Source organism: Cynocephalus volans, chromosome 17 (genome assembly GCF_027409185.1).
Source record: "Cynocephalus volans isolate mCynVol1 chromosome 17, mCynVol1.pri, whole genome shotgun sequence".
Lineage (NCBI taxonomy): Eukaryota > Metazoa > Chordata > Mammalia > Dermoptera > Cynocephalidae > Cynocephalus > Cynocephalus volans.
The window spans coordinates 25,753,478-25,781,085 of record NC_084476.1 but is presented as its reverse complement, the minus strand read 5'-3'; the positions used below and the strand labels follow the sequence as shown (position 1 = coordinate 25,781,085).

Genomic DNA, 27,608 nt, shown 5'->3' with positions numbered 1-27,608 from the left:
TCTTAGACAACTTACTTCCCTATCTTAACTTGGTTCTTTCAATGTAACATGGGGGGAAATGTAACTTTCCTTGGTGTAGGGTTACAAATAACACATAAAGTATTACTGACCCTGGCACAGAGTAGGTAATAAGAGGTAATTTAGCTCCAATGGGATCATTTCCAGCCAAAACAGATCAAACTAGAAAAACACAGTCTCACTCTTCTTCCTCAAAGAGATAAGCCCCATCTGTATTTATTTTACTTTGAGTCCCTCCCAGGGCTCAGACGTAAAATACTCCACACCTTCACCATGAATTTTTCTTCCCAAATTCTGGTTGTTCTCTTTTCTAATTATCCCCAACAGAAGTGTCATCCCAATGAACAGAGCTGGAAAGGAGAGGACTTACAACTCAAGACAGACTGTGGTCAAGTAAGGAAGAACATCTTGACTGCCACTTTGATTCAACAGTGGAACAGACTCAAAAGGAATTCTCGGTAAATGTCAAGTAGGGAGAATTCAAGGCTAGGGAGGGATTACATGACTTCATGCCAGGACAATGAACCCTCCAATTAACTGCACCTTGAACAAAACACTCCCTCATCAGAAGCAGTCAGCTACTGATGCTGCGACACCAAACAGTGGAAAGAGGCAGACGAAATGAGAGTCGTGAGCGTCATCAGAAGCAAAAGAAGAAAGAAACGCTCCCTCAAAGCTTTCTCTGCACAGGGGAACAAGCACAGGCAGCTCAAGGCAGTATCACCGGAAACAAATGGGATCACGATATTTCGATTTAATAGCACACTGCTGTTCAAACATTATAACAAAATAGAGCATGTGCTTCTAGTTGTTTTTGTTACAGAGAAGCAGGATAGCATAGAGCTGAAAAACTCAAGGGCTCTAGAACCCAAATGACTGAGTTTGAATCTCAGCTCCTGTATTTACTAGCTGTGTGAGCTTGGGCAAGTTACCCAACCTCTCTGTTCCTTAGTTTTCACCATCTGGAAAATGAGGATAACAAATAGATAATGGTACATAGGGTTATTATTTACAAATACTAATTGCCAATGTAGAGTAGTGCTGGGCACATGACTAATGCTACATAAACATTTGACAAATAAAAATTATTAAAATTCACATTCACTCAAAAGCAGCTTATATACAACCTCATGCTTAACTACCTGCTACTGGTATTACCATCCTAAATCTCAAAGATGCCTTTATTTTAAGTTGATTCCCAGGAATTCAGCTTGTTGACCAATAAATCCTTCACTTGATCATGAAGACTGAACAGGTCTAAAAACCCAGAGGTCATTTTGATGTAGTGAAAATGGAAACTGAAGGTTTTCCATGCAGTTAACGAAACAGTAATCATCCCCAGAATAAATGAAAGTAAAACAAACATATTATTTACTGAGCACCCATTGTAGCCAGTCATTTTCCAAGCTGTAGTATTTTGATTGGAAGGCACAGAATGTAATAGGAACGTAGCGAGGTTTGGCTCCCACACAGCCGAATAAAGTAGCATTTACTGTACTGAACTCACTATGGTTCTTTCTAGTCCTCAGTTTTGAAGGCTCAGAAACCTGGTTTTGTCATCACATTCATTTATTCAACAATTATTTGTTGTACACCTATTTTGTGCCAGATAATTGTGACAGGCAATGTGGAGAAAAAGATGGCAAATCATTACAATTCCTGCCTGCCCTTACAAAGCTGACAATCTGGCAGAAAAGACAGATATTAAAAACCAAATGTGCACAAACAAACATTAAAAAAAAACCCACCAGATGGTCAATAGACTAACTTACGTTGAAAAGAGCTTCAAGTGGACAAGAATTCTTGTTCTTACAAAACCAACACATCTCTTTCATATAAACATGCCTACACAGGGATGAACACTTATAATCCAAGCAGGGAGTATATTGTATGAATGGCATTAGGCATCACCTCAACAAACATCTGAATGTTTAGGATTGTGAATTCTTATTCTAAGCTTTTCAACTACTCCCCTACCCATTCTCCTATTCTCACTGTTTTTCACAAAAAGACTATGGTCCATTAATTTAATTTCTGCTTCCTATATTACAATCACATTTCCACCTTGCCTCACCAAATTTCTTCACCTATCCCCCTGATTGGAGTTTTCCATGTTCTTAAACTTCTCCCATCTCACAGCTATAGAAATAATGCTACTTATTCCAGAGATAGTTAACTGCATACAGTCTTTGTGGAGTCTACCAGTTCAAATCTCAGAGAGCAACCTTATTTCTGTTATTTCCAAGTTTGGGGTTTGTGTAGTGATGGTGGATGGGAAAGGGGCATTCAGGGTAGATGTATGCTGAAAGTGTAGCCCTCAAAATAATGATCTCAAACTGCAAAATAACCCAATGAGGCATGAAAGTTAATTTTACATGAAACATTAAGCATACTGCACTCAGAAATATGCTAGATATGCACAGAGTTCAAAATTAAAACAAGAACTTGGCAGGTTCATAGTCCAAGTTTAGTAGCCATTTACTGCTGATGGTTCTACGAACTCTAAGAAGCGCTTTAATGTCGTAATAGAGAAAGCACACACATAACAATAAGTGTCGACCCTCAATCATCAGTAAATAAACAAAAATTTGCATCAATACAGAAGTAAAATGTCTCATTTAATTTCATGCGAAAATAGCTTTCATGGGTAAACTAACATGTGTTTCCTCATATAACAGAAAATATGTCCTTGTGGCACAGGTATGCCCAAGGTCTTGTTGCTAATTAATCATACAGGGAAGCCATTTCTATCCTTCTATTAAGCTTCATTGGATAAAATAAGACAATCTCACATACAAGGTGATGGGGTCCCCAGTGGGGATATTATCTGAGTGTTCAGTTAGTAAGGCAGGATATTAGTTAAGTCAGCAATTACAAGGCCTAGTTCTCATTCTTTTGGGTCTATGAGAGTCACAATCAGGATAGCCAGAAACAATCATCATGATGCATTCGCCCTGACCAAAAGAGCTGGGACCAATGCATGAACCAGAATGCTAATTAAGAGATAATTAGGGTTCTATCACCTTCCAGTGACTAAAATTCATGTAATTTCCAGAGTTTCAGAGAAGCCACATAACCTCAGGTTACATTCACTCAATACTGCTTTAGAAATTGTAGCAAAGAGAATTATAGAAACTTTCCACTGAATTTCTACGGGTAAAGATGAAATGATAAAAGGTTTTTTCAAAGATTTAAAAATTGTGATCAAATATTAACCTGAATATAGTCAGTGTAGAATATATAATTAAACAAATTCTCACTGAGTGACCTTTAAGATAGGCACTCAAAACTCCAAAAGAAATGTTCTGTCTGTCCTTTTAGTGGCTATATCTCCAGGGGCCAGCATAGAATCTAAAACTTATTAGGTGCTCTTTCACTATTTTCTGAGTACATAAATGAATAAATATATTTCTCCTGGTCACTACCATGAGTTTTTCATCCAGGAAAAAAAGTACTTATCTAAAGGCAAAAGTTATTCGAGTCTACAAAAAGAATAAAATTTTGCTCTTCACCTTGAAATATAACTTCCATTACTACAAGCAGAAAATTAATGAAGAAAAATGTTTTCATGAAGATGACTGTCACAGAATATCATTAACTCCAATCTGTTTTGTTCAGTAAATCTATACAAAATCTTGATATACTTACCTACAATGTAATAACAATTACAGAATGCAAAGATAACTTACTCAAAAATAGACTAGTAGAAATAACTACTTATGAGAACATATTCATATTACAAAAAAGCACTTTCTATCTGAAATCCGTAATACAGAGACCACAGGCAAAAGCTCCACAATTTGGACTGTAAAAAAACCTTACAAAAGTTAAATAAATTTGACGGGTTATTCTGGTATTTTCAATACTAGATAGCCAGTCTCTTCAATGGCAACTTTCATATCCGCATCATTTATACTACACCACTGAGACCCCTATTTCCCCAAAGCCAATTATGTAATTGTAGAAAGACTGACAAGCTGACTTTGTCACAGATGTTTAATATGAAAGTGCCTCATTCTCTTGCAATTCCTGCATATATACCTGGTGAATACTTATACTGTTGTTTACCACTATCTTAAACTAATGTGGTTTATATTAAGACATTGAGAATCCATAAAATAAATTAGAGTCAAGACCAAACTTACCAAGCACAATGACCACAGTCTTCAGAAGACTCATCATGGTATCCCGATTCCGCCGGGGTCCAGAACTATGCCGAGACATTCTCATAGTCCTCTGGCGAACATAGCCAAAGATGTGAGCATAAAGAACCACCATTACCACAAAGGTTACCAAGTTGAAAATGGCCCAGAAGACTAAGTAAGAGTCACTGTAAAGGGGTGCCATGTTGGAACAATTTTCAATATCACAGATACAGTTCCAGCCCACACTGGGTATAGCACCCATAACAATGGCCATTGTCCAGATGACCACAATGACCACCACCACCCGCCGGTTGCTCATCCGTGTGTGCAGCTGCATGCGGAAAACTGTAATGTGCCTCTCGATTGCAATAGCCAGTAAGTTGGCCACAGATGCCGTCAGGCTTGTGTCAATGAGGCCGTGCCGGAGGAGCCATGTGCTAACAGTCAGTCTCCGAGTATTGGGTCCTGTGTTGAACATTAGGTAGAAGTAGGCCAAGCCAGCAAAGAAGTCTGCAGCAGCCAGATTAGCCATTAAGTAATAAATAGGAAAATGGAAGCGGCGGTTCACATAGATGGCCACCATGACCAGGAGGTTGGCCAACATGATGAAGATACAGACAGTGATCCCAAGTCCCATCACCAGCTTGCTGACTGTGTTCCATTCTGTAGCAAGATGCTTTCCACTCCGGTTATAAAAGAAGGCGATGGATTCATTGTAGAAGCACTGTGGTTCATTCATGGCTGTGAACTAAAAGAAAAAGGAGGAAAGATGATGAAAAAAAAAAAAGAGAGAGAGAGAGAAGAAAAGAAACCACAGATTTAAATTTAAAGATGTATAGAAAAATACAAGAATTCTATCATAAATGTGAAAGAAAAACAAAAGCAAAGAATTTAAAAATCTGACCCTGCATAACATTCTATGATTATGTGGAAACCCCAAGATTTCTCACAGTGCTACTGTCCTCAAGATTAAAGACAGTTGGAGTTAAACAAATGACAAGGTCTCTGCTTGGCAGTTTTATGTCATGAAGTCTACTAGAAAAGCCACATGGCCCAAGAATCTTGCTTAAAATACATAAGACAGATGAAAATTTTGCACAACATTGCAATTGGAATATTTAGCATAGTGAAATCTATTTTGACCTGTTATTTAGGGAATCTGTAAACAGTGGGTTTATAGACAGGGTATCATTGCCCTATTATTCTGCATTTCTATTCTCACATAGTATGATCTGTGACAAACACTTTACAACTCAGGTTCCCACAAGGACCACCAGTCCTGACATTTCTAAGAGGTCACTATGCATCTAAGGTTCTTTGCCCAAAGCCAACATTTGCTGGTCAACATTCCTGTGGTCAGCACTGCCTACCCCCAAGACTCCTTATACCCAGAATAGCATTCATCAGTCTATGACATTTGAGAATTTTTTTCTTTTCAGAGTACCTAACGTAACCTCCAAACAGCAGCTGACACTTTGACACTGCTCTACAAGAAGTAAAATATACTCAGATTAGATTAAGTATATTTTTTTAAATGAGGAGTGATATGTAACACATTTACTTATTTTTCAACATCATTGATTAGAATATATTTGCTTATTATTTATACTTTCACGTAAGTCCTGAAAGGATGAAGTTAGTTTCAAATAGAATATAGGTAGTCAATAAAACTATTAAAACATAAAAAGCAACAAAGGAAAAACCAGAAAATTATATATCATATAATATAAATCACTCTCCCCGAAGCCTTAAGTTTATCTGAGACTCCTAGAATTAAAAAGTATTTCTTGAAGACAGTTCACGTTTTTTCTTTTTATCTTGCTTTGCTTTTAATAAATTACGTAGCAAATATGACAGTTTTAACCACTATTTTTGATCACATATTCTACTGAATATCTATACATTGTGCATAAATGTTTACCAAACACTGAAAATATCAAAAACAGTGTGAAACACTTAATGATCGGTCGGGTAGTCTTCTGACCTGCTCAGACATCTAAAGTCTCTTCCCTCCTCTAAACTGTAACAGCCTTTAGATCACACTTTGAACATTACACTTAACATGTATGATTATTTATCTCTTTAGCTGTCAGTTTCTTCAAGAGATCATACTCTGGGGGAATAGTGAAGACCTTGACCTACACATCTTGGTATATTATGTACCTTCCACAGCGCCTCACCCCTTGGCGACTGGAGAACTTGGCTTGTATGATCCATTCCACCCCATATTTTGCCATTACTCTGGGTAATTCATCTAATTTTCCTGCCTCTCATTTTCTTGACCTCATCTCTAATGACTTTTTATTCCATTACAACTCAGCTGCCCACACCCATGGTCACACCCTGGACTTTGTTACAACTCAGAACTGTCTCCCTTTGGAAATAATTAAGACATTCTAATTACTCATCACAATCTTCTATTCTGCAAATTTTCTCATCTGATCCTCAAATACTTCAGTTCTCTGAAGTTATCTATCTCCTTGACTCCTATACCTTTTTCCACAATGGATTACCCTCCTCACCTTCCCCTTATTCTCTTTTCCAGCTTATTCCACAGTATATTACATCAATGTCTTTAATGCTAACACAGGAACACAATCTCTTCTTGAAGATACTGGGGTCAGGTGTCCTTCAGACTTCAGATTTTTTTCTGGTTTTAGGAACAGTTATACCATTCATATCCCAGATAATGATGTCATATCCCCAGCAGAATTGGGGCAGCACTCTATAAATACACACATTACTCCGTGAAGCAAACATATGACATATATCTTACATTTGATAAGTGAAGGCTATAAATAGCCTCATATCAATTCATTCAGAGAAGTTTTGCCACGAAATGAGTTATGAAAAAATCTTTCATTTTCAGAGTTTATTGAACTTTTGAACTTTTAGATGAGGGAGCAGAGGGCTTTCTCTTTTAATCTCCTTGCCCCACTGTACTTCCAAAAAAATATATTAGAATAACATCAGTCTTGGATGAATCCAGTTTGTTGCTACTTCCACATGTAGACTAAGGCTTCTGAGAAATGCTAGAGAAAATCAACACATCTGCAGATTGATCCGAGTATAAATTTGTGATATCTATCCTCAACTGGGACTTCAATATCACATGGCAGTTTGGTTCCCTCTTAATTATTACTCCATATATATACTGCACAATGACAATTTTAAACTTCTCTATCATTCTCAAGTTTGAGGCCCATCTTCCCTCTCTTCCTCAGCAGTTTTCAGACAGAGGAAAATAGAAATCAGTGGGGGAATTCCCTCACTTTTCTCCCAGCAAAAATAAAAATTTACTTGTTCAATAATCCATCCTTTCCTCCTTTCTGCTGCAGCAGAAAAGGTGTGTCCTTTGCCAGTCAAAGGCTCTGAGTCTCATCCCTTCCCACTATGTCAAGAACCTTGGCTGTTCCTACATTGTTCTTTCTACCCAGCTCTGATCTCTAGTGATCTTTCTAAAAGACACAGTTAACCAAGCTGTTCCTCTACTGAATATGCTTTGATGGCTTACAAGTGCACCTAAGATAAAAACCTAAACTCATCAACCATCTTATCAGGCTAGACCTACCTCTCTAGTCTCAACTCAGGCTATTAACGACTTCAAACTCTCCGCTTTAGCTCTCTTTAACATGCTGAGCTCTCTCTTACCTCTGGGTCTCAGCGTCAGTGAGAACAGTCGTTTCCTACATCAGAATCATCTGAAGGGTTTGCAAAACAGATTGTTGTCCATAGCCCAAGAACTCCTGATTCAGTATATCTGAGGTGGGGCCCCGGGTAATATCAATTCCTGGCTCAGGGACAACATTTTGAGTGCTATTTTTGTCAGTTGAAATTGTATTCTAGTCGTTCTCCCCATACATTCCTAAGTCTGGGCAAAGTATTTCCCATCACAGTTCCGTATGACAACACTTAATACACTGTTTAATAATTGCTTAGTTATCTGTTGATCACTCCTCCAGTAGGCTAGAAACCCTAGGACGGCACAGATTCCAGCTTTCTTGTTCACTGTTGTATAGCATCCCATTGTTAGATGGATTAGATACAAAATACATATTGGTTTCATTAATAAGTTAAAGATAACACCAAAAATGTTAACACTTTCCAAGTTTCCTTTCTGCAGAGGATATATAAAATGATAAATATAAATGCAAAACCCTGTTCTTTCCATTAACCCTGTAATCATTTACTTCCTCTGTACAAAGAGAAATTTTTAAACCAAATATCAAGCATGTATTATTTTACAGCATTTCAGCTTCTGAACACCAGTTACCAACAAAGTCAAACAGGGATACATGCAGCTTCCTTCTTAGCCCTTCCCACATAGGAAAACTATCTAGTTAAAGACAAAATTTAAAAGTACAAATTTCACTAATGGTATCCCATGTGTTGAGTCACCAAACAGCATGTGAGCCAGTCCTATGCCATTTCTTTTCTCCTGGAAATTGAGTTGTGATGACATAAAAACTGTGCACATTTAATAACATATGATTTTTTTGAACCTCAGTTTTATCATCTGTAAAATGAGGAAATTGAACTAATTAATACATAAGGTCTATTTCTGATATAAAATTCCATACTAAGAGGACTCTGGGTAAGAACACTGTATTTCATAAAAATTACCAGCTGGATATTGAAAGAGTAGAAAATATACCAGAAATTAAAAATAGGAAGGGTATAATATACCTGGAAAAAAGTAAAAGGAAGTTCAATTAGATTTACTGCAATAGGACTGAATTGAAAGTAAAATTAAATCTCTTCTATCTTCTGCAAAAAGCAGGAGGTCTGCAGAATGAGTGGAGAAGACCTGGAAAGAACTCCAACAGCAGTCAGAAGGGCAGCATGAATGGGTTTTTACTTCTTCAGGACCCTACAGACTCAGGCAGGAAACCCACCATCAAGCTCACAGAGACTCTGATTTAACTACAAGCCAATAAGTTTGTCATGGCCATAATGATACAGCAAACAGAAAAAAAAAGTTCTCAAACAAAATGAGGAAAAAAGAGAGAGAGAGGAAAAAAGAAAAAAATTAAAATATAGGCTATTTCTGTTTTCAATGTGCTTTGTTAGGGTACTAGAATTAAAGATAGAACAAGCCATTACGAAGTCCAAAAAAAAAAAAAAAAATCAGTAAAAACTACATGGATAGTGTATTTATTTTCCTGTTGCTGCTATAACTAATTTCTATGAATTTAACAGCTTAAACATACAAATTTATCTCATAGTCCTGGAGGTCAGAAGTCCAAAATGGGTTTCACTGGACTAAAATCAAGGTGTTGGCAGGACTGTGTTCCTTTCCAGAGGCTCTAGGGCAGTATCTGTTTCGTCTTGCCCAACCTCTAGGTGCTGCCACATTCCTTGGCTCATGGCCCCCTTCCATCGTCAAAAACCAGTAATGGCCGGTCAAGTCTTTCTCACATTTCATCACTCTGACACTGACTCTTCTGCCTCCCTCTTCCACATTTAAGAAACCTTGTTATTACACTGAGCCGGACAATCTAGGCTAATCTCCCCATCTCAAAATCCTTAACTGAATCACATCTGAAAAATCCCTTTTGCCACATAAAGTAGCATAATTACAGATTCTGGGGATTAGGTAATGAATATCTTTGGAAGCCATTATTGTGCCTAGCAGAACAAATTGAAAAACAATTTTGGAATTAAAACAGCAATGCAGGCAATAAAATGAAGTATAAAAATTTTAGAAAACTGAGTGGCAATGGAAGACTTAAGAAATTCACCCAGTGCTCAGAGTAGAGGATCGAAGACAATAAGAACAAAAGGAAAGGAGGAAATAGGGGAAAAAATGAGTTTTTCACATATAGGAAAAAAAAACTAGCTATACGAGGGATCCAAGAAAGACTAGGACAAGGCTGATGAAACACATCTCCAAACAGAAAAGTTATTACTTAGGAAAGACCTTACATTACTGGTTTAAGTGGATATAAATTACAAAACAAAGTTAATTAAAAGCAAATAAAATGTAGCTATAGCTTGATGAGATTTTGGAATCTCAAGGATAAAGAAAAATTCTAAGAGTATAGAGGAAAAAAATAAACAAAAAGCAAACAAATCAAATATTTAAAGAGAGCAGAAACAGGATATCCTTAAACTTGATGTAGAATTCCTAAGGACAGGACCCAAGTGAACAAAATCTCCATAATGTGGAGAAAATGTTTGAGATCCACGAATTCCACACCAACTATACTGATGTTTTCACATGAGGCAGAGTATACCTGCTTCCTAAAGAAAGTACACATACAAGTGTCATGAGAAAAGTTACACACACACACACACACACACACACACATATATGAATAAAAACATTAGCAGCAAGCACTAAAACCCACAAAACATGACTCTAAGTAATTGTTCCTCATATGGTTATAAAACTTAAAGTTAATATCAAGAGTAATTTTTGACAGAAGTTATACCTATTATAAAAATAATAATTCAATTCTAACGTGGGATTAAAATCATTTACTGTATCAATAAAAACTTCAAGGGGACCAGAATGTAAACGCATATTAATTTTCTCTTATTACTCAGGTAAGAATCAAAAATATTATTTAAATTGTGGCAATAATTTTGAAAAATAAATTTAACTATGCTGATTCAAAACCACCAATTCAATAATGAATAAAGTAAATTGGATGATGACTTTTCATATTACTGGAGGAAAATGGAGAAAAAAATAAGAGGAAAGGATAAAAAATGCACAGAATGACAATTTTGTAAAATTTAGACAGGTAAGATTACAAATGATATTCTTTTTTATTTTAGAAAGTAACTAATATCTACTGCAAGAAATTTAGGGATAAACAAAAATATACTCCAACAAAACCCAACAAGCACTTTTGTTTATTATTCTAAATTTCAAATCACTATAATTAGAAATTTCTCTGTAGTAAGAGAAATTACAGAATTTTGCCCTGCCCAAGAAACAAAATTATAGATAAGATAGCATTATTCCAAAATTAAATTGTCTTCAAGGCTGAAAAGTCCACATTCATGCCCTTTTCTCATCTGCCGATTGCTTTATGTTGAGATGATAGGGGTAGAGGGTCATAGCTGTCACTGGCTGCTCCACAGAGCAGATGTTCCACATCTCAGAAATTTAACCTTACTCTATCATGTGATCTCAGAAAGAGTCATAACAAATCTGCCAAGCCTACACTCCAAAGAGGCACATATGGTGTCCATCTTTATTATGCACTTTACTCATTCACTCACACATTCACAAACATATGTGTTATGCCAGGTATGGGCGTGGCATGCACTATGCCTTCAAGGGGTGACAAAATGACACACCTGAGTGCCTGCGGTAGCAACACTTACAGTCCACCTGATGAGTTTTTTAATCTCCTCAAAGGCAATTACATGTTCATTAGCGAGAGGAAAAGGGAACAGTTGGCATACACTCACAGACAAGTATCTGTAATAAACCTATGTGATTTAGTAAGTATTTAGATAAGAATGTAAATATGTACTCTACTGACATACTTTAAAAGAGATGTTAATCTATGCTGGATAAAGGACCAATAATAAGATATAAATCAAGCCAGTGTGGTTTCTACTTCTATTAAAGCACGACATTGGAGTGGGGTGAAGACCTGATTTGTGGCCTTGGCTAGCCAGGGCTCTTGCTGATTCTGATGCTCACCAACTAAGTTGGTCTTTAATGGGTTCCACAACTGCTCTGATCTCAATTTTCTCATTCGCAAGTAAAGGTAGGAATGATCTCTAAAACCTTTTTCAATTCTAGTTCTGAGATCTAAAATAATCACACTTTCAACATATTATCTCCCCCGCCAAAAAGATTAGAAAAGAGACAGCCTACAATTGAATGCCAGAAAATTTCTACTAACAAGAAAAATAGTTCTCACCCTTCTCAGAGCCTCAAATGAAAAACAAGAAAAGTGGGACATTTTGCCACCAGAACTAGAAAATAGGCCACAAAACAATGCTGATACAAACTAAAAACGATTTAAAGCTAGAATCTCTACAATTACTGAAGAATATGCGACTACTAAATTTCAAAAGGCTTATCTTGAAAAGTACATAAAGTGATACTTCTTATAAAGCAAGAACATACATTAATATGTGATGTTCACATATGTAAAAAGAAACTGGAAAATATAATGAATTGTAAGTCAATGAAAATACTTTTTGTTATTGTCTACCAGGCCAAAAAAAGGTACACACCATCATACTTGTCAACTTTCCAAAGAGAGAATTCTGTGTCAGTCATCAAAGGAAGGAATTTAAAAAAATAAAGACACTAAGACGTGCTGGATAAAATATAATAAACAGTCTTTTTAGTCTTTTTAGATGCGTCCCTGAGCTAAGAGGAAACTGCAAACTAAGGTGACAGACTGCCCTGGCAATGGATTGTCAAAGATTATGGAGACAGGGTTTTAAACTCTACTAGGAAACAGAAGAAGAGCCCTTGACTGAAGCAGTGAGTTGGAACTAAGACCCACTCATAAAGCTAGGAGTCTTGAAGATCTCCATATCAGTAAAAAAAGTACCCCAGAAAAAATAGTCTACCCACTTGCACTGGGGAAAACAAGAAAGTTTGTCTTAGTTTAGGCTTGAGAGTGGGGAATAAATAAATTAAAAGACTCCCTTAAGAAATCATGACCCCATTATGGTGCTGATAACACCAAGGTCAAGGGTTCGATCCCCATACCAGCCAACTTCCCGCCCAACAACAACAAAAAAAAAAAAAATGAAAGAAAAAGAAATCATGACCCCTAGCCTATAAACAACACAAAGTTGAGATTTGAGGTTAGATTACTTGTCAACTCTGAGAACCCACAGGAACACAGATTAACACAAACTAAGGTCCTGAGTTTATAACATACCCATAACCCTCCCACTCCACATGCCTGGTACTAGCAAATGTCAAACTTCTCTGGAAGATGAGATCTCAAAGCAGCCACACAGGATTCTCTTGGATCAGCCCCACTGAAGATGAACTCGTCATCCAAAAAGAGGAAAAACACAGGAGGGGTACCATGTTTGAGAATCTGCAGAACAATCAGCAGCAGGAGTAGACCCAAGAATGTCACATAATGAATGATTAAAGAAAAAACTGAACGGACTGAGTGTGTGTATTCTCTTTCCCCTTCTACTGTTCAAGAGTTATACTTTCTGTTTCTATTCTTTAATACTTACTCTATCTCAACATGCACATTTGATTTGGGGTCTTAAGGTAATCGTCCTCCCTTGATATGGTTTCAGTCCAATGCTTCCACTCCCCTCTCACATGTTCAGCATTTTACTTCCATTTGTTTTGAAACCTACCTAAAATTACTTGATATCACTCGTTTGGTTTTAGATTTTCAAAGCTTACTTAGTTACATTTGTATGAAGGTGGCATAATCATGTTACAAGAACAAACAAAGAGAGAGTGAAATAAATTATGAGCCAATCTTATTTAAGAACATAAATGAGAGTTCTTAACTAAAATGCAAGTAAATCAAATCCAGCAATGTTTGTACACATGTATACATGTGTGCATATACACACGCATATAAAATCACTAAATAGGATGTGTGTATATATATATTTTTTTGACTAAACAGATTTTATTCCAGAATGCAAAGATGATTTAACATTTATAAATATGGTTAATATAAGTAACCACTTTAATAAATTCAAAGACAGAAAAACAGCCAATGATCATCTCAAAAGACACAAAAAATGTGTTTGATAAATTTTAACATCCTTTCATGATAATCTGGCAGTCCCTAATTAGAACTAATTTGCTCAATTTAACAAAAGGATACAAACATACATTAATTGTCATATTCAATGGAAGCATTCCCTCTTAAAACAGAAACAAAACAAAATCGACTCAATCACCAACTGCTTTTAGCATTTACCAGTGATCACAGCCAGGGAAATAAGACAAGAGAAAAAGGAAAGAATTAGGAAAGACAAAAAAAAACTTATTTTTATCCACAGATGATATAATCAGCTACATAGAAAATACAAGACAATCCATAAACAATCTGTATTAAGAGATTTTAGCAAATTTGCTGAATTAAACATCAATCCATATGATCAATTGTGTTCCTACAGAAACACCAGAAAAAAATATTTTAAAGTTATTTCAAGAAAGAACATATTTACAACAACAACAACAAAATCTCTGATGTGTCTAGGAATAAGTCTAAATATTCAAAGGCTTACAAGATAACCTAAATAAACGAAGAGATAAAATAATAAAATATTTTATGGATAAAGATGTAAATCTGTCAATTTTCCCAGTATTAATATATAAATTTAATGTGATAAAATTAAAATCCCAAGAGGGGTTTTCATGGGATGTGACAGGCTCCCTGAACACAGAGGTGAAAGTACAAAAGAACAAGAACATGCAAGATAACTTGGAAAACTAAGACCTAGGTCCCCTATTGAATATCACATTTTATTTATTTAACATTCACTTGTACATATTTGTGGGGTACAGTGTGTTGTTTCAATACATGCATATACTGCACAATGACTCACTTAGGATAGAGAGCAGAGTTTTGTACTCAGTGCACTCCGTCTCCTACTCCCCCCACCCCACTCCCTTCCTGCCCTCTGGTAACCATTATTCTACTCTCTACTTCTATGAGAACCACTTTTTTTTTTTTAAGATTCCATATTTGAGTGAGATCATACGGTATTTGTCTTTCTGTGCCTGACTTACTTCACTTAACATGAGAGTTTCCAGTTCTATCCACGTTGCTGCAAATGACAGGATATCATTTCTCTTCATAGCTGAATAGTAGTCCACTGCAAATATACATCACAGGGTTTTTTTTTTAAGTGATGGTAGTTAAGACATCGGGACATAAGCACAGAAGTACCTGATATGGCCCGGTGGAACAGAACAGACAGCCTGAAACACATGCTTATGTGGTGACTTGATATGAGAGACATGCTTTACCTGTCAATTGAGAAAATGGCATAACTGTTTATTCATATGAAAAAAATAAATAAATCGATTATCTATGTTATACACAGAAATCTATTTCAGGCAATATAAATCCAGTATCATACACAGAAACCCATTTTAGGAAACATGAAGATATGTAAAAAATAAATCTCTAAAACTTTTAGAAGAAATGAAAAATATATTTATAACCTGTGAATGGGGAAATTTTTCTAAATAAGACCAAAACATTGATAAAATCTGACTAATCAAAAATTTAAGGCTTCTGTGCTGCAAAAAAACTTTATGAGTGAAAAGAAAAGCTAAAGATTAGTAGAAAGTTTGGTAAAACACATGAGAAAGACTTTGCTTAGAATGATATGTAAAGTCTTCTTACAAATCAAAAAGAAGAAAGCCATATAATACAGTAAAAAAACAGCCAAAGACGTGAATAGGCAATTTATAGATGAAATCTTACTGGCCAATAATCACATGAAAAGAAAATTACCCTTACAGGGAATCAGAGAACGTTAAGTACAAACTGCAGTGAGATCCAATTTATTTCCATCAGGTTGACAAAAATTAACCACCAAGAACAGTTGTCATACAGTGCTGGTAAAAGTAAAATTTAGTACAACATCTTTGAAAAACAGTTTGGCAAAAACCACAAAAGTTGGACATGTTCGTACACCAGATCAAAAGAGGCTAAAACTAGGGAAAAAACACATAAGGACCTGAGGAGACCCACAAGAATTTTCACTGCCACTCTTTTATAAGATCAAAATATCACGAGTAACATAAATATCCATCAGCTGGTGAGTGGATAAATTGCAATAAAACCAGAAAGGTATACTATAAAACAGGTAAACAAAGTAGAGCTTTATGTGTACTAACGAATAAAGCAATTTGCATGAGTATACATGCAGTGTACCATTCTAATGAATGTTAAAATTTGCAGAAACCTACCATATATTGTTCATATTTTCCCACATATGTATATATCCACAAACACATACAGAGATAATAAATATCAATGTATAGTCTTTGCAAAGAGGAAATTGATAGAATTGAGAAGGAATACGAGAGGCTTCAACTCTATCTGTAATTATTAATTTGTCTTATTTATTAAAGCCCAAAAGATTGTGAAGAAAATGCATCAAAACGTTAAAATTTCACAAAGCTGGGTAATGGATACCTTTTTGTATTATAATTCTCTCTACCCATTTCGTTTGCTTGACATGTTTAATTTTAAAAAAGACAGACAGAAACCTAACCTAATCTGAGGCACTAAAAGGAGGAGAAGCAAGGAGAGGGAAATGTTAGTTTCCTCATCTGTAAAATGGAAAGAAAAACATGACCTTCTTTTAACGGCTGAGCATTGGTTACTCTATTTCTGTGACATGTTCTCCTGAAACTATTAAATCAAGCAACCCCAGTGGCTTGAACCTTCCTAAACCAAACACCATCTCTAAAATGTAGCCTTACTCAAACCGACAGATCAAAACAATATGTACAAGTCATTCATTCTAAGAAGAAAATGAAAATTATTTTCCATTAGCCCACTTTGTTCTTAGGTTAATAACAATATATATTTCCTTTAAGTTTTGTTCCATTTCAAGTTTTAAAAGTAGGACTGCATGCTTATTTCTTTTAGTTTTTACTATCTTCCACCTTCCCTGATTGTCCTCTTTTTGTTACAAAACAGCTTGTGTCTGTAAATTTCACTTTCTTTTTCTGTGACTAATTTACAGCAAGCAATGAAACGCATAATTTTTTTAAAAGTAGCATTTAATATTTATATATTGAGAGCAATTTATGTTTAATGACTGATGACTATAATCTTCAGATCCGGTGATTCTCCCTGCCATGCACCCCCTTGTTTCTTCTGTGTTTTCCTTCTCTGCTGCCATAGAGCTGAATTCCCATCTGCAGGTTCAGTGTTGTCCTAGTCTTCCAAGCTAATCTTGAATGAGACTGTGGGCTGATCAGCAGCTGAGTCTCTCCATCTTGTCGTGTCTCACCGAGGTGGGATCTCTACCTGACCAGCACAGCTGAATCTTAAGTTCCCATTAGTCATCTCTACACAATCCAGCATGTCAAAGGTAAGCCTACGACCTGTCCCACAGGCCACTGGGCTGGGATCCTCCCCTCCCATGTTTTTGCCAGGTTACTTCAATAACCTGATCAACCACAATTAAGGTAATACAGAGTTCTAGAGTTTGGAAAGCCCTTAAAGTTGGGTCCCACACCTAAAATCCAGATAAATGGCTCTTTCTTCCAGGCCTGAACGAAGACTCTAAAACCTCTGTAGGCTGGCTGGTGGAGGCTAATCTAAGTGCAAATGTTTTGAAATCACTTGCTGGACATTGTGACTTTGAAATCAGGCAGCCACCTACTTTCCCAACAACCACAGCCTACTCCTCTTCCAGTAGGACTAGAGCTCTTGCTTCTAAAGGCCATCTGAATCTTTGAAAGTTACTTAATTGCAACCCTGGGCTTTCAGAAAATAATCTGCTTCAAGGCCCTTTCATAAACATTTTGTCTGATGCTAAGGAGCAGGTATCAACCCACTTTCACTTCTTTCCCAGCCTGAGCCTGCCTAGGAGAAGCATGTATGAAATGGGATAAATTTAACTTAAGGGCAGTTCTTAAGTGATGCTATGCAATTACCCAACCGCAATGTGTTAGTCTGTTTCTGTTGCTGATAACAAAAATACCTGAAACTAGGTAATTTGTAAAGAAACAATATTTATTGTTTACAGTTTTGATGGCTGGGAGGTCCAAAGTCCAGGGAACACACCTGTTGAGAGCCTTCTTTGGTGGTGACTTCAGTGACACAGGGTATCACATTGTGAGATGGCAGATGGCTTGAGCAGAGAGAGACAGAGCTCCTCACGTGCTGTCCTTTTAAAGCCCTCCAAATCATGCTAATGACTACCATTAAACCTCAACTTATTAATCCATTTACTAGGGCAATCTAATCATCTCTTCAAGGCCCTACCTTTCAACTACCATAATAGGATTTCCCATCCTCCTAACACTGTCACAGTAGGAGTTAAGTTTCAAATACATGGACTTTGGGGGATGCAGTTCAATCCACAGCAGGCAGTATCAACACACAGCAAATGAAGGTTGATTTTTTAAATGACAGTCTTATGAGACAGCAAGGGACAGATCTCAAAAGATAGAATTCCCCCGGACTCTATGATTATGATCTCCTCAGCTGGTAAAAACAGCAGGGTATTGTCCCACCTTAGTGTTTATTCACAGAAAAGCTGCAACAAAAGTGCAAAGAAAAATAGCTGGAAAACCTAGTAGTGTGAAAAGGAGAACAGGCAAACGATACCATAATCGCACAGTACAAGGAGGTAAGCCACACCTCCTTTGAAGGATAAAGGAGTAGCTCCATTAATCGTTAGACACTAAACCAATTAGAAAGGATATATTGGAAAGAAAAATAAACAAACATGAAAGGTCTCATTTTTGGCTTACCCTAGGTTCCCCCATACAATTTTGTCTTATGACTAGAAGACTCAAAATGTGCTCTCATTTCATTCCGAAATAAGATACCCTCTCAAACTTTATCTGAGTTTATAAACACAAAAGGGAGCACAGATGAATTTAAATTGCAATATGGAAACAGATTTAACTTCTAATAGAAACACAGTTCAAGATGGAGTAAGTCAGCAATCTCAGTGTTTATTTCCACATGCATTTATTCCTGGCAATACATTGGAGTTTTCCGTAGTGTTTATCCAAGTTGGCTTTCCTCTGATGGATCTTCTGGCATACCACATAACACATCATATACACAGACCGTATGTAGCAATAACCACTTTCTCCCTGTAAAGAACTTCAGGCATAGTCATGGGGAAAACAGAAGGTACTAGCATATGTCAGGTATCCATTAAAGGGCTGATACTGTAAAAAGCACTTAATAGATGTTTTACCATTTAAACTGGTGAGCACCATGCAAGTTATATGAATATTACAGATTAAAAGAAATAATAATAAAGCTGAAAGAGATATGTTTATTGAAAGATCCCCTAGCTATGGTGTACAATAGACTAGATTTGAATAAAAATCCACTTGGATCTAAGCCCATGAATTCTTTTTTCCAATTCACATTAAGTTAAGCCAGACCACTCTATGTCTTCATTATGTGGCACAAGAAACATACTTCATAGTGCAATTAGTTGTTCACACTCAGTCTGAAGGAAAGCACTGTAAAGATAACTCATAATTTAACAATCACAACCACTGTATTAATTCCCTTACTTTGGAGCCTTCAGTGTATGTCTCATTTTTGTATTCTTCAGGAGTGAAATATTCTGGTTATAATTTCAATCTATTTCCTCACTTAGAGAATAAAGAGGAAAAATGGAATTACCTTTTTAAACTTTAAGAGTCATTGAATAGTTTTATGCAGAAGAGTAATCAAATTTTTTAAAAGATAACAATACACTAACTAAAAACTTTTCATAAAAGTAAGTGGAGAAATCTGAATATGGATTGAGTATAAAGTGATATTAAAGAGTAGCTTTTAATTTTGGTTTAATAATTGTATTGTCATTATGTAAGCAAATTATTTTTTAGAGATGAATATTGCTGTATGAGGGTTGAAATGAGATGGCATGATGCCGGGGATTTGCTTTACCTATATTGCATCCCCCCAAAAACAGGAGAAGCTGAAGAAGTGTGGTAAAATGTTAATAACTGTTGAATCTAGGTAGGAGGTGGCTATATTGGGATTCGTTATACTATTCTTTTTACTTTTGTGCATGTTTGAAAACAGCTATAATACAAAGTTCTAAAAACAAACAAAAAAAAGAAGTCTTGCAACCTCAAAAAAAGGAACCCATCTAATGTGGAATTCAGTTGCTTTGATCAAAAAATATCCACTCTCTAATATCAGAAATAAAACCTAAAACATAGATTTTTAAAATGATGGATTTTATCAAGAGAATTTATAGGCAATGACATTTAAAAAAAAAACTTGTCTTCCAACAAAGATCAGTCACCTTTTATCAGAACACTAATTAAGAATTAGAGGAACAATCTGTTGATTATGACACTGAAAATCTACAAATTCACACCTTTAATGAAAGTCACAGGAAATCCTTAGAGGAATCAAAATATCTTTGTGTCCTTGGCTTCAAACCAAAATGGTCACTTAGCAAATGACAGGCAGAATGAAACACCTTGCAAAACACTGATGAAAAGGAGTCCTTCCTTATTGGAATCACAGGTGTGAGAACTGAATACCTTATAAGTTCTCAGACACCTGTTCTGGTCTCTAATACAGTCCTGGGTTTAAGAGAAGCTACATCACTCATTCAGGTGTTGAACTTTGACCCTTCCATTAAAGATGAAAATAAAACTTTTAATCCAAATTCTACCCACAGTAACCTAATCAAACGCAATTAAGGTTGCTTAACAGTCTTAGAAACAGAAAATAGCTATTGAGAGTGGCAAGTTTTTTGGTTCCCTACCCCAGCCTCCACCCCTCAATATCCACGGGGCATGAACACATTAACTCAACCTAATGATGAACAGGTTCCTGTCTGCAAATACACCCTTAAGCTTCCTTTGGATAAGGAAGCTCTTTATCAGCGTCAGGACTAGCAGAACTATAAATCATCTACAAACAGAGTCTGCTGCTGCTAGTCCAGTTTCGCCTTGGTATTCACCTAGCTTTGTAAGAACTAGGAGCTTTCTCAGCATGAGAAAACAAAAAAATCTGTCTTACAGTCCAGGCAGGAGTAAAGCAGAGAATACAAACTCATCTTACTTCAAAGCACAAGGCATATCTTTCACTAACTAAACAGCAATCCCAGCAGGAGTGACAATGAAAGCTTTCTTCCCTATTATTATATGAAACAATCACAAGCTATTTGTCCATATTAATTAGTTTATATCTAGTATTAGGCAGCCTTGATTAGAAAAAAATGCTCTTTGTTACCAAATGAATAGAGTAACAAACAAAACCAAAAGCTTTTTTTTTTTCTAGTAGTTGTTTTTGCCTTACAAAAGGATTTTCAGACCTTTCACACTTGAATGTGGGTTTATCTTTACACAGGTCCCTGAATTCACTCTAAAAGAATGCAAGTTGATGTGCCAGACAATACCAGACTAAATGACTGAGTGAATTGCTTATTACACTTGCCTAAGGAGATGCCGTAAATTATTTTTGCCTTCTCTGAACCTGGGGAAAACGGATAATAAGGGAGAAAACATCAACACCGGCTGGGGACAAGGGCGAGACAGCCTCGGACTAAAATTTGACTGTACAAATTACATGTGAAGAGTTGACATATAATCAGGAGGCTCGTCATTGGCCAGAGGATCCTGGGAACTAAGTGACCCAATGGTCTACGTCTCTCTAGTAGAGTACACTACCTCTCGCTGTGACCTAACACCCAAGTTTGTAGCTGACTCCTTCCAAGTGGGCTTAGTTCCCCAACTATCAGAGGCTACCACCGTTCCCAACATATGGTGAGAACAATGGGACTCAACTATGCTGGACGAGATTAACTCACAAACTTGCTCAACAGAATTTCAAAAGTCCGGGCTTACACCCAGGTCTAGGACTCTAAAATCTGTGTAATCACTATACTACACGGGTTTCCTTAAGATCAAAGTTAAACTCCTTAATATGGCTTGCAAGGTCTACAAAATCTCCAACTTTAGAACCTAACCCATCTACACTGCTCTCCAGTGTTTGCCAATTTCTGTAGTGCAAATACTCTACCAGGGCTGATCTCAAGCTACCAGCATGAAGTCAATGGGCCCACAAAACTCCTGAAAATTTAACTGGCCCTTGCGAGCTGACAGAGGTGGCTCAGTGTTACAACACCATGCCCCACAGTACTGCAGCTACCCTCAACTTGATTCTAAATGCTGTGTTCTCTCACCTTGGGACATTTAACTTTCACACAAGCTCTTTCTTCTACCTTACCCAAATAATTCGTACTCATTCACTCGTTCCCAGCCTGGTGGTCTTCCCTCAAGAAGACCCATACTGATGTTTTCTCTCTTATTTTCAGTTTTCCCCAGGTTCAGAGAAGACAAAAAAATTTAAATACAGCATCTCCTTAGGCAAAGTGTAATAAGCAGTTTACTCAATCTATTTATCCTGGTATTGTCTGGCACGTGAACTTGCATTCTTTCAGAGTGAATTCAAGGACCTGCGTAAAGATAAACCCACATTCAAGTGTGAAAGGCCCTGAGCTTCCAAGACTTTTCTGGGTGAAGTCTCTCCTTTATTCTAAGCACATTGATACTTCCTGTATCAGCATCTGTGACACAGTGCTGTAATTTTTTGTTTTCCTTTTCTGTACATCTCTACTACACTTCTAAACTCTGGCAGGGAAAAAGCCTTATTAATCTTATTTACTCTTGTATCCCCAGGCCTGCCACAATGCTTGCTGAACCATAATAATAATGCTTGCTAACATGGATGGGGCAATATATGCCATACACTGTATGAAGTTTTATACATACTATTTCATTTTACCCTTAAAACAACCCTGGCAGGTTGTCTTCATTACTGCTGTGCTCATTTTGCAGGTGAGGAAATGGAGACACTGAGAGTGTGAAGACCTCCCTCTCAGCTCAGTTAGTGAATGTTGGAGCCAGATGTCAACTCAGGCCGTGTAACTGGAGAAGGAAACCAGTGTTTTTTAACCTTTTTGTTGTTGTTAGTGACCCTCAGAGGAAAATTTTAATTAAGTTTAAATTTTCCCTAAGGAAAAAAAGTAAATACTAAGGAATAAGATTTGGGGGGTAGGTTAAGCTTTGGAGGGATTTCTTGCTCTCCCAAGATCCAATTTTTGCCCTCTTGGGGCAGTCACATTCTGCTGAGAAAATATGGTCTACACTTTTCCCCTATGCATTCACGTTAATGTACCACATGCTTGGCCCTAAATTCACATGGTCTTCTTTTAGAGTTTTAATGATATCTTTTGGAAAGTAGTATTCTGCATCTTGCTTTCTTTTCCCTCCATAAGATATCTTGGGGCAACATAGCTGCATTGATATCCTCATTTTTTAACTGCTGCATGGCATTTTGATCGTGTCCACATACCTGAATTTATTAAGACTTTCCACTATTAGATATTCAGAAAGTTTTGTACTTCTTGGTCTTCAACCAATGCATCAATGAATGTCTGTATACACTCTTTCTTGGACTCACGTACGAGTGTTTTTTCTAATGCAGATACCAAGATGGGAGCAGGTTATGTGCAAAGGTATATAATTTTAACAGACACTATTAAATTACCCTCCGAAGTGACTGTACCAATTTACCTTCCCACAGAGAATTTACTAAAGTACACTTCTCCCAAAGTGTTTATCTTAAATATAACCTCTTTTTACCTTGGGTGGCATTAAACATTTTAATTAAATGAGTCATTTAAAAGTATGTTTATTACTCACCAGCTAATGGTAGCTTGTGTAACAGGGAAGATGGGTAGGTAAGTTGATGCTGTTGGAAATGCTGACAAATGACAGCAGCGACACTAGGATGCAGAAATGCCTTGTCCGGAAAACCTGCACTAGGGCCTAACTCACTTCACAAAAGACTAAGAATAGTCATTACATGGGAACAGCTGCAGTGGACTTTGAAATAGTGACCTCAGGTAACAGGCACTAAATCTCTTTACTCATTCTCCAAGTCTCTCTGGCACCAAAAAGCTACTGAAGGTAAGAGAAACCAAACACCCAAAGTAAATGAAGTGCTGAAAGGGCTATGGGCCATTCACCAGAAAGAGAAATATTTACAATGGAAGTAACACTAAACATCCTGGAAAATAGCACTAGAAGCTTTAAAGAACAGCAAGGACTTTATTCATATGATTAAATCCCAAGGTCTTTTAGAGGGAGAAAAAAATCATTTATAATAGTAAGTAAAAATGCCCCTTTCTGCTTTCTTCCTTTCTTTCTTCTCTCCCTTTTCACAAACACAGACACTCCTACTTGAAATACATGCAAAAGGTAATAGCCTGCAAAAGGATACAGAAAATAAAAGGGTGGAACAACATTTTGTATCAAGATTCAAATTTCCATCAATATGGTTCTTTCTCAAAGAATCATCTTTTTCCTTAACTTTGGCCTAAAAATTATTGTCATAAATGAAATGGGCGGTCACACTCCAGAAAGAGGAGGAGAAGATAAAGGAAGAAAAATGGGAAAGTACACTTGTTGAACACCTACTGTGTGCTTTACACATAGTCTATCATTTAGCCCATATAATCATAGCATGAGGCTAGATTACATGAGAGGAAACTGTTAGCATGACTAAGGCTCTTTATCCAACCATCAGAGGAGCAGGGATGTGTGAATTGACGCCTAATGACTCCAAAGTCTGTTCCTCCGTTGTACCATGCTGCCTGCCGAAACTGCAAGAGTCCAGTGAACACTAGAAAAAATCAGGTTGTAAAATGATGTGGACACAGACAACGTCCCCACCATCTTACTGCTCTTCATTGGACAGGAAAAGTAACTCATATGTGTGACTGCTTTCAGAAGTTTCTGGAATTGCATTTGTTTTCAAAGTTCCTAGAACAGGTCAAGGCAAAATAATAATTATAGGAGGAGGACAAAGACATCACTCAGAAAGTTATAAGACTAGGTCAGTTCTGAGATACATCATTAAACCCCCCAAAAAAGCCAAGGGAGGGAAAGCAGCAGGATTTACTACTGACTTATCTTGATTTGGAGTTTGATGCCTAAGCTGGCATCCTAAGCACTGAAAACCAAGACCCCTATGAACAGAGGCCAGTTCACTAAAATCACTTGTTCATTGTTCTAGCTGCTTCCTGAACTAAATGGCATCTTACTCACAAAAGCACCATTATCCAAATACCCACCAAATGATAATGAGAGAGACATACAAGATCTCTAGAGTGAAACCACTTTCTGAAATTCAGTTTAAATATTCAACAAAACCATCATTAGGCCAAACCTATGCTAGTGTGAATCACTTACCTGGGGCTGTGAAATTGCAGGGGTGGAAGTAGAGGCAGCAGCCATGACAACTCTAGTGACAGGCGGTGATCACGCCCCAGCACTACGGTGCCAGACACAGGAGTCAAATTCTTGTGATTGCTCGTCAGATCACAGTCATGCTAGGAGAAACTCTGTCCCTGGAAAAGGACAGGAACACCCACATTTAGCATAAGAGGACTAGCACAGGAGCGAAGTATCACTGACCAGAGAAAGCAAAAATCCTGTATGTTAAATGCCAAATACGCACAAAGTATAACCAAATCTTCTCTCATTAATATGTTCATTAAGAAAACTCAGAAAGAGGCTAAACTAAACCCCCTGCAGTAAAGCATGGGAAAGATTGATCATTTCCACATTGCAATTTAAGCCAGAATGGGAAAATTTTTCATTTTAAGAAAATAATTTTTAAAAATTCTTTCATTTAAAAAAATCTTCACTTTTAGATGGTTTTCATACCATCTAACAATATCTTCTTTTATTCAAAAGATAGTTGTTGGGCATCTGTAGGGAACTAGAGACATAATGAATAAGACTGAGCAAGCTCCTGTCTTCAGAAAGCTTTTGTCTGTAAATATACTTTCTAGTTTCATAAACATGCAAAATGATACCTGACACTTTTAAATTGTTCAAAAATGATACTTTTCATAACGGTAAAAGTAATGAACCAGAGATGACAAGATCCAAGTCTTGTGCACTAGAAATGGTGGAGCTGGATACTTAATCTAAGTCCTTTGACCCCAAATCCTCTGGTGCTACTACATATTAGCTCAGCGATGCTGGGCAAGACACAAGTTCAGAGGAGCTGCTTCTCTAAGAAATGCTCTAGGTTTAGCAGCAACTTCTATGAAGTTTTAATTTTTATTCTGTCTTGGTGTATTATACTTTATACTATAGTTTCCATCACTTTAAGTTTTAATTGTATAGAACTGTGGAAGCTTCCTATTTTCTTCTTCTCTGTTAGAGTGATTATTTTTATTAACAAATAAGTAGCAAAGTTCTCAAGGTACCTTTGCATGACATTGAACAGAGACTCTCATAGCTGCCCTGAGACAATACTGATGCTCTCCTTAGTCCCAGTTTTTGGAGGAAAAGAAGACCTATTGTTTATAACACTGTGAATTTAAGCAAATATCCCAGGAAAAAGGTATCTGTGTATATAAATGCCTTTCCTTTTTCATGGTGGCTATGAGAGTGCCAAGCCTACCCACCAAAATATTATAGGATCCCATAAGTGCCTGTTTTATACTGAACTTACTCCTGGCATCATTTTGTGCCTGCCTCTAATTTTATTGTTCCTTTTTTGTTCTTATGTATTTACAATTCAAATTATCTTGCTCTATTCTATGTGAGATATACAGGTAAATATATCAATAGCATGATAACCAAACAACAAAAAAAGCAGACAAGCAAGATTCCATTCTTAATGTATGCTGGGGCCCAAAATCACTTTGGCCAGTCTAAGTCATTCAGCAATATAACCTTAAGATATTTTCCATATTTAGAATACAGAGAGTTGTCTGAAAGGTAAATATAGGCACCTAGCTTGAAGCAGGAGAGAGGATACAGAAAATAGATGTGACCCACAAAACAAATATGTCATATAGCATCATTGCTAACAACAGGAGGGGGAAAGATAGGAGACTGGGATTTAATGAAAGCCCACTAGATGCCAAGCTCTGGAGCAGTCATGTGACATACAGTTTGAGGCAGATATTGTTAACTCATTTCATAGAGACACCCAAGGCTTTGCAACATACCCAAAGCCACACAGCCAGGAAATGAGAGAGCTGAGCCCCAAACCAGGACTGACTCCAGGGCCCATGCTCTTTCTAAAGACCAATACTCCAAGTGAACAAGAATTAAGAAAAGATGGGAAGTCCAGGGACTCTTCAAGCAAAAATGTCAGATAGTCCTGAAGAAAACGGGATGAAAGTCAGATGACTTGCAGAGTAATCCTGAGACAGAGAATCCCGTGCTGCTCTCATCTATATAAAATTTAATAACGTGTCCCCTCGTTTTGTTTGTTTCATATCCTTGAGATGCCTACAAAATAAGACAGACTGTTAGTTTCATATTTTCAAGAAGAAAATAAGACAGAAAATTAACTGCCTCCCCCAAAGCATTCAGGACATATCTAGTTTTAAGCTTTTCGTGAACCTCTTCACACATTATAAGAATGCTTTATAAAACAGCATATGGTTACTTAACTCTACCAGATACAAGGGCTCAACAACATTATTTGAAAGGTATAAATAAGCTCTCTTGGATACTTCCCAACTTACCTACAAAACTGTACAAATCATGGGAGAACTGGACAAGATGACCAAAAAAAGACAATATCCTAAGTAATTATGCCATTCAGTCTCCAGCAGAATAAGCTGGTTCACTCTGACATAATAGCCCCCTGCAGAGCCCAGACCGTCAACTACAGAGTGGCACAAGAATTTTTAAAGAAATGCACCCTTCCAAACTCTTCCAGGTACGTGGATGACTGTCCTGTGATTCTT

General features: G+C 36.9%; 1 protein-coding gene across 5 annotated transcripts in view; it reads right to left on the bottom strand.

The window, feature by feature from the left end:
- The window catches only part of LPAR1 (lysophosphatidic acid receptor 1), a 137,079-nt gene that overhangs the window by 46,684 nt on the left and 62,787 nt on the right, over window positions 1–27,608 (bottom strand). For 4 of the 5 annotated variants that reach the window (XM_063082196.1, XM_063082192.1, XM_063082194.1 and 1 more), the window contains 2 exons: window positions 25,081–25,238; window positions 4,164–4,911 (listed from right to left, as the gene is read on the bottom strand). In XM_063082196.1, coding sequence (XP_062938266.1) covers window positions 4,164–4,911; window positions 25,081–25,125 — 793 coding nt within the window. In that variant the 5' untranslated portion in view covers window positions 25,126–25,238. Of the gene's footprint in view, window positions 1–4,163; window positions 4,912–25,080; window positions 25,239–26,858; window positions 27,145–27,608 lie in introns of all 5 variants that reach the window. The other variant, XM_063082195.1, reaches the window with a different exon arrangement.